At 37.9% G+C, this 12,700-nt stretch overlaps 1 protein-coding gene across 2 annotated transcripts in view; it reads left to right on the top strand.

The window, feature by feature from the left end:
- ZNF236 (zinc finger protein 236) overlaps positions 1-12,700 on the top strand; it is a 680,094-nt gene that overhangs the window by 647,007 nt on the left and 20,387 nt on the right. For both annotated transcript variants that reach the window (XM_053714849.1, XM_053714848.1), the window contains exons 30-31: positions 1,101-1,295; positions 1,384-1,513. In XM_053714849.1, coding sequence (XP_053570824.1) covers positions 1,101-1,295; positions 1,384-1,513 — 325 coding nt within the window. The remainder of the gene's footprint in view (positions 1-1,100; positions 1,296-1,383; positions 1,514-12,700) is intronic.

Raw genomic sequence — 12,700 nt, 5'->3', positions numbered from 1 at the left:
AAGTATAATGAAGGTATCGGCGATGTTGGGGTGGCAAATTAGGGGTGTTTAGACTCAGGGTTCATGTTAGGGTGTTAGATGTAAACATACATTTTATTTCCCCATAGGGGTGTTAGACTTTTTCTCAGCCGGCTCTCCCCGTTGATTCCTATGGGGAAATCGTGCACGAGCACGTGCGACCAGCTCACCACTGACTTAAGCAGCGCTGGTATTGGAGTGCGGTAAGGAGCACAATTTTGCTCAAAGCTCACTTCTTGCCTTTTAATGCCGGGTATGTAAAAACCTGTATTACCAGCACTGCTGGTAAGTGAGCGGTGAGAGAAAACTGCTCATTAGCACCGCATAGCTCCTAACGCAAAACTCGTAATCTGGCCGAATATTTCCTACTAGATATATCTTATTATGCCTTTACAAGAGTGTACACTGGTTTAAGGTCTCCATAACTGAGAGTATATGTTTATGGTTTTATGCCTTCTTTATACCATTGTATCTTAGTCTGTTTCTTGAGTCCAAAAGTGGCCCTGTTTCATTATTCTCCCCTGACATTCCCCCTGAAATTAATGTCTGTGTACAGTGGTCCATGAGAGGCTACTATTTATCATTTGGGGCAAGTGTTATTGCTGAACCTACAGAAAACAACTGGGGATAATTAATATAGATTCCCTATATAAAAATATAAATCTGAGGTTTACTAGCTGCATCCAGCGCTACGGAATTTGGCGGTGCTATACAAATAAATGATGATAATAATAGGTTCAGAGAGTTATAGGCTTTGTATTCACTATAGGAATGACCCTGATGTGTTTTCTTTTCAGATTTCTATACATATTTCTACTACTACCTTATTTTTATTGTAAAAATGTTTATGTAAAATGATTATACCATAATGTGTATATCTACAATTGTATACTGTTTCATATTGTATACCTCAATTTAAAAAAACAACAACTTGAGATTCCTGTGCTGATAGATTAAAATAAGGGCAACAATGCCAACATCTTAAATATGTCGGACAGTCCATTTTATTATCTAGTGCTCTGGCTAGCACTAAGTAGAATATTGTGCACCTTTTTTATCTGTAATAACTTCATTGTTTATAGGTTTCTGATGAGGCTTCTCTTGAAAAGACCGATCACACTGATAAAGATGACCAAATTCATCAGTGTTTTGAGTGTAATCATTACTTCGGTTCAGCTTCCATATTAGCAGATCACAACAAAGAAGTTCATGGAAAAGAGAGAATACATGTTTGCCATCTGTGTAATAAAGCCTTTAAAAGAGCATCTCATCTGAAGGTAGTTCACATACATATATACTTGATCTCATAAACCATTGCAAATTTACCACTTTTTAGTAGATGCCTTTATTGTATCACTCTTGCAGGAACATATGCTGACACATCAGCCTGGTCCTTCACGAAGTTCTCAGATGCCCAAATTGTGTATATGTGTAACCTGTGACAAAGCTTTTGCCAAGCCCAGTCAGCTGGAAAGACACAAGCGAATTCACACAGGTAATTGGTGTATAATTAATAGAACAACTGGGGGTTTTTTTTGTTTGTTTGTTTTGTGTGCATTTGTTGCCATTGAAATTATTTATACTAGAGTATTCTGTTTATATTATCATTGTTTCAGTGATAGTATTTACTGTGCATGGAAACATATGTGCAAATTTCACATGCACCTGTATTCAAACATGAATTTTCACTTCTATTCCCCTTCAAAGAAACACAGTGTATACCTATATGAGTCTGTGATTGGTTGATGGCTGTTACATGATACAGGGGGGGGGGGGCACTAAATAAAAACAAAAAAATAAAATTTATCAGAAAAACATCTACTACTTATTTTAAATTCAGAGCAAGTGCCATAGTAGTTTTATTGTGCAATTGTTCATTCTACTTTATTTAATGGTCCTTTAAAGTGAAGGTAAATGAATGAAAGCCCGTTTTTGAAAAAAAAAACAATAAAAACAGGGGCGCTTCCCCCACCCGGAGGTCCTCTCTTCACACGTTATCAATGACTAATCCAACTTCCTCCAATCACGGTTTTCCCCCCAGGGTAGTCATGGGCCTCTAGTTATCAAGCCGTCAACCACAAATACGCTGGAATTCCGCAGCGTATTTGTGGCGAGGCTGATTCGCTGTAGTTATCATACCCTACAGACCGGCAAAAGTAGAATCTAGTGACGTAAGCTACGATCCGCCGGTCTCAGTCTGACATTGATCGATTCTTACGTCACTCCAGATGTGCCGAACGCAAGTTCGGCACAATCTGACTACTTTTGCTAGTTATCAAAGAACTAGCAGGTACGCTCAGCACTTTTCCGGCCCAGCGTACCTGGTTTTCAATACGCCGCCCTGGAGGCGGTGGATCCCATAGGAATCAATGGGAGTCTGACAGCAGCGAGAGCTCATGTTCGCTGCTGCCCGATATCCCATTGATTCCTATGGGAACGTCTGCACCTAACATGTACCCCGAGTCTAAACACCCCTAATCTGTCCCCCCTACACCGCCGCCGCCTACATTATACTTATTAACCCCTAAACCGCCACTCACGGACCACGCCGCAACTAAATAAACCCCCGGACCCCGCCGCAACTATAATAAATATATTAACCCCTAAACCGCCGCTCCCGGACCCCGCCGCCACCTACATAATGCAAAACAGAAAGAGAAGCAGTCTGCCAGGAACGAACAGCAGCATCAATAGCTTGTTCTATGGCCCAGTTACCACCTGGAAGTAGCTTCTTTCTGCCCAATTGTGCTTTTCACAGAGGAAAACTTTCCTGTAGTATATCAGTCTAGTCCCGCCGACAAGGTCAGTCCAGCCCCGAAATACCAGGCAATTCTCCTCTGAACAAGGAAAAGGCAACCCCAGACGATCGTTTCGGCCTTCTGTGGGCCTCGTCAGTGAGGTGCAGCCATATTCCTCTAAGCACATTGGGCAAGGAGTCCACGTCTGGTTTCCCCCATCACCCATAGGGAGACTATCCTCAGGGTCATATTAACATATGCAAAACAGAAAGAGAAGCAGTCTGCCAGGAACGAACAGCAGCATCAATAGCTTGTTCTATGGCCCGGTTACCACCTGGAAGTAGCTTCTTTCTGCCCAATTGTGCTTTTCACAGAGGAAAACTTTCCTGTAGTATATCAGTCTGATCCCGCCGACAAGGTCAGTCCAGCCCCGAAATACCAGGCAATTCTCCTCTGAACAAGGAAAAGGCAACCCCAGACGATCGTGATGGGGGAAACCAGATGTGGACTCCTTGCCCAGTGTGCTTAGAGGAATGTGGCTGCACCTCACTGACGAGGCCCATAGGAGGCCGAAACGATCGTCTGGGGTTGTCATGTTCCTTGTTCAGAGGAGAATTGCCTGGTATTTTGGGGCTGGACTGACCTTACTTGGCAGGATCAGATTGATATACTTCAGGAAAGTTTTCTTCTGTGAAAAGCACACTGGTCTAAAAGAGGCTGCTTCCGGGTGGTAAATCGCCATAGAACAAGCCACTGAGCTGTTGTTCGTTCCTGGCAGAGCATTCTCTCTTTGTATGCAAATTATTATGACCCTGGGGAAGTCTCCCTATGGGTGATGGGGGAAATCAGACATGGACTCCTTGCCCAGTGTTCTTAGAGGAATGTGGCTGCACCTCACTGACGAGGCCCATAGGAGGCCGAAATGATCGTCTGGGGTTGTCATGTTCCTTGTTCAGAGGAGAATTGCCTGGTATTTTGGGGCTGGACTGACCTTACTTGGCAGGATCAGATTGATATACTTCAGGAAAGTTTTCTTCTGTGAAAAGCACACTGGTCTAAAAGAGGCTGCTTCCGGGTGGTAAATCGCCATAGAACAAGCCACTGAGCTGTTGTTCGTTCCTGGCAGAGCATTCTCTCTTTGTATGCAAATTATTATGACCCTGGGGAAGTCTCCCTATGGGTGATGGGGGAAATCAGACATGGACTCCTTGTCCAGTGTTCTTAGAGGAATGTGGCTGCACCTCACTGACGAGTAAATACAAAAAGTGTGATAAATCAGCAGCGCCTAAAAACAACAAAAATCAAATATGTTCCCTTAAACATATATAAAACAAATGTGAGCGAATGATTATGTGTAAATAATCATATGCAAGTGCAAAAACACAACAATAAATGTCCCACACACTGAGTGGTGTGAGATAAACTCATATACAAAAATGTCAATCAAACCGATATCAGGTGTGTGACCCCAAAAGTCCAAAGTTGAAATATTGATGGTATGGCAGCAAAAGACTTCTTCCAAAAGTTGAAGGCAATTAAAACGTGGCAAATCTGTATAGAATACAATAAAGAAGAAGGCGCCAACATAGTGTGAATCTGTATTAAAAGTTGTTCACTCCCCACACATAAATGGTACTTACGAGAAGTAAAGCACTTGAGAAGTGCTACAACGACTTTCTGGAGCATTAACAGCTGTCCAGGTAGCTGGTCTCTCGTCCTCAAAGTGTGCTCCTAGTACTGTGTACGGTCTGCAGCCATTTGCAGCTTGAACCCTTTCACCTGCTCCTTTCTCTCACTGTGTTTGTAATATGAGAGATGCCCAAACCAGGTGGGCTGGTGGCTATGATCGGATTTCAAGTGTTTGTTAAAATAACGATTCCTAAAACATATATCACTCTGCCGTGATCAGATATGGTTAAAAACAAATGTTTATTTCATAAACATATATCACAACGCGTTTCCCGGTCTACCTTGACCGCTTCCTCAGGTGAATAAACCATATCTAAACTGCACAGCTTATATTAGCTTAACTCGGCGTTCAAGCCGAATTAAAGCGCATGCGTGAAGGAGTATACAATCCCCATAGTAAACAGGGGTGTGTATTACCATCAGAACGATTGGTCATCTGAATGAAATATCAGACCAACCACAGGGTACTGTGGTGACACACCTCTAACGTGTGTGTAAGTGTATATCCACTAATTTCTGATGTGCAGGTTGCTGCAAATAGCGTAATATCATTTAAAAAACAGGTGGCTATTAGCTATTCCATGATAATATACATAAAGTTACCAAAAGTGGCTATTTATGTCATAGCGTTACAAGGGTATTGATGCGTGCGTTCTAGCATCTAATAGGGATAATACTCCTTCATGCATTTACAAAAATTACTGTACTATATATCAGAGACAATGATTCTTGGTCTAAAATATACAAAATCTAATGCTGTATAAAAATATATATAAATGTATATAAAAATAAAAAATAATATAATAATATAATAATAAAAATAAAATATTACCCCTAATAACAAAGATAACAGATGCGAATACTCCTATACATAATGTATATACCTAAAAATAATGATGTTGCTCATTATATATAAAAATATATTAGTCTATGTGTACTGTTGTTAATACAGATTACATCATGTAATACAGCTGTCCCCCTCAAATTCTCTCTCTGGGGTTTCGTAGTGAGATCTATAATTGTTGGTGGTATATTATAATGTATCTGAACAGAGTCTATTCAGTGGAAAACTAATACTAGGGAATGATTACTGATAATAAGAAAAACTATTAACTCATAACTAAATAGAGCTATGACCTAGTTAAATGCCGCCATATCAAGATTCTCATTCAGACCATATGGATTTAATGTTTTTAATTTCCAAATCCAATACGTCTCTCTTTGTCTTAAGTCCGTTAATCTATTTCTACCCCATTTGGATGAGATTTGTTCAATAGGAAAAATACTATACAGATCTGTCTGCCCATCATGACAACAAACTCCATGTCTAGAGACACTATGTTTAATACACGATTTTTTCACATTTCTCATGTGTTCACCCCATCTTTTTTTCAGGGGTCTAGATGTTCTCCCTATATACTGTAAGCCACACTTACATTCCAGTAAGTATATTACGAAAGAGGAATCACATGAAAAATAAGTCTTTATCTCAAATTCTTCTTTCGTAGAAAAAGACCTGAACTTATACTTATCTCCCTTTGTAAAATCACAGAGCCCACAGTTAGCTCTATTACATTTATAGAACCCTTTCTTATTAGACAGCCAATTCTTTGTCTTATGTTCACCATTTTTTCCAAATTTCTTCATCACTATTTTGCTAGGGGCAAGTTTATTTTTTAAAGTAGGTGCTCTTTTAAACGTGCATATGGGGTTTTCATCTAAAATGTTCCTTAATACCGGATCATTCAATAGAATGTTCCAATGCTTCCGAACAATTCTCTTAATTTTATCATGGTTTGAGGTATATTTAGTTATAAATCTCAGATTGTTATTTTTATTCACTTTGTTCTTATTCGTGTCTATCTCATCTAGATTTTTACGTTCTAAGTTTTCCTTCTCTTTTGTAGTTTTGAAGAATTCAGATCTATCTTTATTTCTAGCCTTTAAATAGCTCTCCTCTATTAGGTCCCCAGGATAATTCCTTTCAAAGAATCTCTTTTTTAGGATACCTGCTTGTTCGTCATATAGAGTTAAATTAGTACAATTTCTACGAATTCTAGAAAACTGATTGTATGGAATATTTCTCTTCCATGCCTTATAATGATTGCTTTTATAATTCAAGTAACTATTTGTATCCACTGTTTTAAAGTGGGTTTTGGTCACTATATGACCTACTTGGTCCCAATATAGTACCAAGTCCAAAAATTCAATACGATCTATATTAATATTATGAGTAAACTTAAGTCCCATGTTGTTTTCATTCAATGATTTAATAAAGTCTAGGGCCTTATCCTCTGAACCTTCCCAAATAAAAATAAGGTCATCTATAAAACGGCCATAGAACACCAGATTCACCCCCAGAGGGGCACTATATATGTATCTTTCTTCAAACACCCCCATAAATAAATTTGCAAAGCTGGGGGCAAATCTGGTGCCCATGGCCGTTCCTTTGATCTGTAAAAAAAATTGTTCCTGATAAACAAAATAATTATGTTTCAACACAAATGAAATTGCTTCTAACAAAAATAATCTCTGTTTATTGGGTAAAAATTGATCTCTTTTCAAAAAAACATCTACAGCATCTATACCTAGATGGTGCTCTATATTTGAATAGAGGGCTGTCACGTCACAAGTGAACCAGATAAGTTTGCGTCCTGCCTTTTCTATTTTTGATAACTTAGCTATTAGGTCTGGGGTGTCTTTGATATATGACGGAAGCCCCTTCACTATTTTCTTTAAGAATTGATCAATATATTCAGATAAGTTGCATGTCAGACTCCCTATGCCCGAAATAATGGGCCTGCCCGGTGGATTATTGGTACACTTATGTATTTTCGGGAGGTGATAGTAATATGCTAGATTGGGTGACATAGGGACCAGATATTCTTTCTCCTTTTTTGTTAAGATCCCCTCTAGAAACCCTTTATCTACCATTTTAATTAACTGAATCATATAAGTTTTAGTAGGATTAAATGTGAGTTTTTTATAATAATTTTGATCTAAAAGGATCCTATTAGCTTCCTGTAAATAATCTGACATATTTTGCAAAACCACCCCTCCTCCTTTGTCCGCCTGCCTAATCACCAAGTTGTCTTTTTTGGCTAATCTTGACAAGGCTTTAATCTCATATAAATTCAGATTGGAGTTCCCCACTTTCTTCTCTAGTGCACTGAACTCCTCTAAAACGAGATTTTGAAATAGAGAGATATATGGACTGTTAACTGGCAGGTTAAAATTAGATCTTAACATTAAATTTGAATGGATATAGTCATCAAATAATGCATTACATAACTCTTCTGGTTCATGATATACTATACTATTGGTTGGTCTTTCTGGCATATCATCAGTAATGATAGCCAATTGTGTTGTATTGTTGATTTTTTTATCACAAAAGTACTTTTGCATAGACAGTTTTCTTACAAACCGATTGTATAGTATATCATGAACCAGAAGAGTTATGTAATGCATTATTTGATGACTATATCCATTCAAATTTAATGTTAAGATCTAATTTTAACCCGCCAGTTAACAGTCCATATATCTCTCTATTTCAAAATCTCGTTTTAGAGGAGTTCAGTGCACTAGAGAAGAAAGTGGGGAACTCCAATCTGAATTTATATGAGATTAAAGCCTTGTCAAGATTAGCCAAAAAAGACAACTTGGTGATTAGGCAGGCGGACAAAGGAGGAGGGGTGGTTTTGCAAAATATGTCAGATTATTTACAGGAAGCTAATAGGATCCTTTTAGATCAAAATTATTATAAAAAACTCACATTTAATCCTACTAAAACTTATATGATTCAGTTAATTAAAATGGTAGATAAAGGGTTTCTAGAGGGGATCTTAACAAAAAAGGAGAAAGAATATCTGGTCCCTATGTCACCCAATCTAGCATATTACTATCACCTCCCGAAAATACATAAGTGTACCAATAATCCACCGGGCAGGCCCATTATTTCGGGCATAGGGAGTCTGACATGCAACTTATCTGAATATATTGATCAATTCTTAAAGAAAATAGTGAAGGGGCTTCCGTCATATATCAAAGACACCCCAGACCTAATAGCTAAGTTATCAAAAATAGAAAAGGCAGGACGCAAACTTATCTGGTTCACTTGTGACGTGACAGCCCTCTATTCAAATATAGAGCACCATCTAGGTATAGATGCTGTAGATGTTTTTTTGAAAAGAGATCAATTTTTACCCAATAAACAGAGATTATTTTTGTTAGAAGCAATTTCATTTGTGTTGAAACATAATTATTTTGTTTATCAGGAACAATTTTTTTTGCAGATCAAAGGAACGGCCATGGGCACCAGATTTGCCCCCAGCTTTGCAAATTTATTTATGGGGGTGTTTGAAGAAAGATACATATATAGTGCCCCTCTGGGGGTGAATCTGGTGTTCTATGGCCGTTTTATAGATGACCTTATTTTTATTTGGGAAGGTTCAGAGGATAAGGCCCTAGACTTTATTAAATCATTGAATGAAAACAACATGGGACTTAAGTTTACTCATAATATTAATATAGATCGTATTGAATTTTTGGACTTGGTACTATATTGGGACCAAGTAGGTCATATAGTGACCAAAACCCACTTTAAAACAGTGGATACAAATAGTTACTTGAATTATAAAAGCAATCATTATAAGGCATGGAAGAGAAATATTCCATACAATCAGTTTTCTAGAATTCGTAGAAATTGTACTAATTTAACTCTATATGACGAACAAGCAGGTATCCTAAAAAAGAGATTCTTTGAAAGGAATTATCCTGGGGACCTAATAGAGGAGAGCTATTTAAAGGCTAGAAATAAAGATAGATCTGAATTCTTCAAAACTACAAAAGAGAAGGAAAACTTAGAACGTAAAAATCTAGATGAGATAGACACGAATAAGAACAAAGTGAATAAAAATAACAATCTGAGATTTATAACTAAATATACCTCAAACCATGATAAAATTAAGAGAATTGTTCGGAAGCATTGGAACATTCTATTGAATGATCCGGTATTAAGGAACATTTTAGATGAAAACCCCATATGCACGTTTAAAAGAGCACCTACTTTAAAAAATAAACTTGCCCCTAGCAAAATAGTGATGAAGAAATTTGGAAAAAATGGTGAACATAAGACAAAGAATTGGCTGTCTAATAAGAAAGGGTTCTATAAATGTAATAGAGCTAACTGTGGGCTCTGTGATTTTACAAAGGGAGATAAGTATAAGTTCAGGTCTTTTTCTACGAAAGAAGAATTTGAGATAAAGACTTATTTTTCATGTGATTCCTCTTTCGTAATATACTTACTGGAATGTAAGTGTGGCTTACAGTATATAGGGAGAACATCTAGACCCCTGAAAAAAAGATGGGGTGAACACATGAGAAATGTGAAAAAATCGTGTATTAAACATAGTGTCTCTAGACATGGAGTTTGTTGTCATGATGGGCAGACAGATCTGTATAGTATTTTTCCTATTGAACAAATCTCATCCAAATGGGGTAGAAATAGATTAACGGACTTAAGACAAAGAGAGACGTATTGGATTTGGAAATTAAAAACATTAAATCCATATGGTCTGAATGAGAATCTTGATATGGCGGCATTTAACTAGGTCATAGCTCTATTTAGTTATGAGTTAATAGTTTTTCTTATTATCAGTAATCATTCCCTAGTATTAGTTTTCCACTGAATAGACTCTGTTCAGATACATTATAATATACCACCAACAATTATAGATCTCACTACGAAACCCCAGAGAGAGAATTTGAGGGGGACAGCTGTATTACATGATGTAATCTGTATTAACAACAGTACACATAGACTAATATATTTTTATATATAATGAGCAACATCATTATTTTTAGGTATATACATTATGTATAGGAGTATTCGCATCTGTTATCTTTGTTATTAGGGGTAATATTTTATTTTTATTATTATATTATTTTTTATTTTTATATACATTTATATATATTTTTATACAGCATTAGATTTTGAATATTTTAGACCAAGAATCATTGTCTCTGATATATAGTACAGTAATTTTTGTAAATGCATGAAGGAGTATTATCCCTATTAGATGCTAGAACGCACGCATCAATACCCTTGTAACGCTATGACATAAATAGCCACTTTTGGTAACTTTATGTATATTATCATGGAATAGCTAATAGCCACCTGTTTTTTAAATGATATTACGCTATTTGCAGCAACCTGCACATCAGAAATTAGTGGATATACACTTACACACACGTTAGAGGTGTGTCACCACAGTACCCTGTGGTTGGTCTGATATTTCATTCAGATGACCAATCGTTCTGATGGTAATACACACCCCTGTTTACTATGGGGATTGTATACTCCTTCACGCATGCGCTTTAATTCGGCTTGAACGCCGAGTTAAGCTAATATAAGCTGTGCAGTTTAGATATGGTTTATTCACCTGAGGAAGCGGTCAAGGTAGACCGGGAAACGCGTTGTGATATATGTTTATGAAATAAACATTTGTTTTTAACCATATCTGATCACGGCAGAGTGATATATGTTTTAGGAATCGTTATTTTAACAAACACTTGAAATCCGATCATAGCCACCAGCCCACCTGGTTTGGGCATCTCTCATATTACAAACACAGTGAGAGAAAGGAGCAGGTGAAAGGGTTCAAGCTGCAAATGGCTGCAGACCGTACACAGTACTAGGAGCACACTTTGAGGACGAGAGACCAGCTACCTGGACAGCTGTTAATGCTCCAGAAAGTCGTTGTAGCACTTCTCAAGTGCTTTACTTCTCGTAAGTACCATTTATGTGTGGGGAGTGAACAACTTTTAATACAGATTCACACTATGTTGGCGCCTTCTTCTTTATTGTATTCTATACAGATTTACCTCACTGACGAGGCCCATAGGAGGCCGAAATGATCGTCTGGGGTTGTCATGTTCCTTGTTCAGAGGAGAATTGCCTGGTATTTTGGGGCTGGACTGACCTTACTTGGCAGGATCAGATTGATATACTTCAGGAAAGTTTTCTACTGTGAAAAGCACACTGGTCTAAAAGAGGCTGCTTCCGGGTGGTAAATCGCCATAGAACAAGCCACTGAGCTGTTGTTCGTTCCTGGTAGAGCGCTTCTCTCTTTGTATGCCACCTACATAATACCTATTAACCCCTATACCGCCGCCACCTATATTACATTTTTTAACCCCTATCCTGCCCCCCTATACCGCCGCCACCTATCTTAAACTTATTAACCCCTATCCTGCCCCCCCTACACCACCGCCACTATATTAAACTTATTAACCCCAAAACCTAAGTCTAACACCCCCTAACTTAAATATCAGCCAATCGGATTGACCTCGCATTCTATTGGCTGTTCCGATCAGCCAATACAATGCGAAATCAATCCGACTGTCTGATTGGATCAGCCAATCGGATTGAGCTTCAATCCGATTGGCTGATTGAATCAGCCAATCAGATTTTTCCTACCTTAATTCCGATTGTCTGATAGAATCCTATCAGCCAATCGGAATTCGAGGGACGCCATCTTGGATGACGTCCCTTAAAGGAACCTTCATTCGTCGGGTAGTCGTCGGGCCAGCAGGATGTTCTGCGTCGGAGGTCTGCAAGATGGAGCCGCGGTTGGATGAAGATAGAATACGCCACTTGGATGAAGACTTCTACCGGATGGTGGACCTCTTCTGCCCCGCTTGGATGAAGAATTCGGCCCGGCTGGGTGAAGACGGATCAAGGTAGGGTGATCTTCAGGGGGTTAGTGTTAGGTTTTTTTAAGGGAGGTTTGGGTGGGTTAGAGTAGGGGTATGTGGGGGGTGGGTTTTAATGTTGGGGCAGTTGTATTTTTTTTTACAGGTAAAAGAGCTGATTACTTTGGGGCAATGCCCCGCAAAAAGCCCTTTTAAGGGCTGGTAAAAGAGCTGATTACTTTGTAATTTAGAATAGGGTAGGGCATTTTTTTATTTTGGGGGGCTTTATTATTTTATTAGGGGGCTTAGATTAGGTGTAATTAGTTTAAACTTCTTGTAATTCTTTTTTTATTTTCTGTAATTTAGTGTTTGTTTTTTTTGTACTATAGTTTAGTTTATTTAAATTGAATTTAATTTTAGGTAATTGTAGTTAATTTATTTAATTAATTTAATGATAGTGTAGTGTTAGGTTTAATTGTAACTTAGGTTAGGATTTATTTTACAGGTAATTTTGTAAGTATTTTAGCTAGGTAGTTATTAAATAGTTAATAACTATTTAATAA

The sequence above is a fragment of the Bombina bombina genome, chromosome 5, assembly GCF_027579735.1.
Source record: "Bombina bombina isolate aBomBom1 chromosome 5, aBomBom1.pri, whole genome shotgun sequence".
NCBI classification, from domain to species: domain Eukaryota; kingdom Metazoa; phylum Chordata; class Amphibia; order Anura; family Bombinatoridae; genus Bombina; species Bombina bombina.
This window is presented reverse-complemented; position numbering and strand designations above follow the sequence as displayed.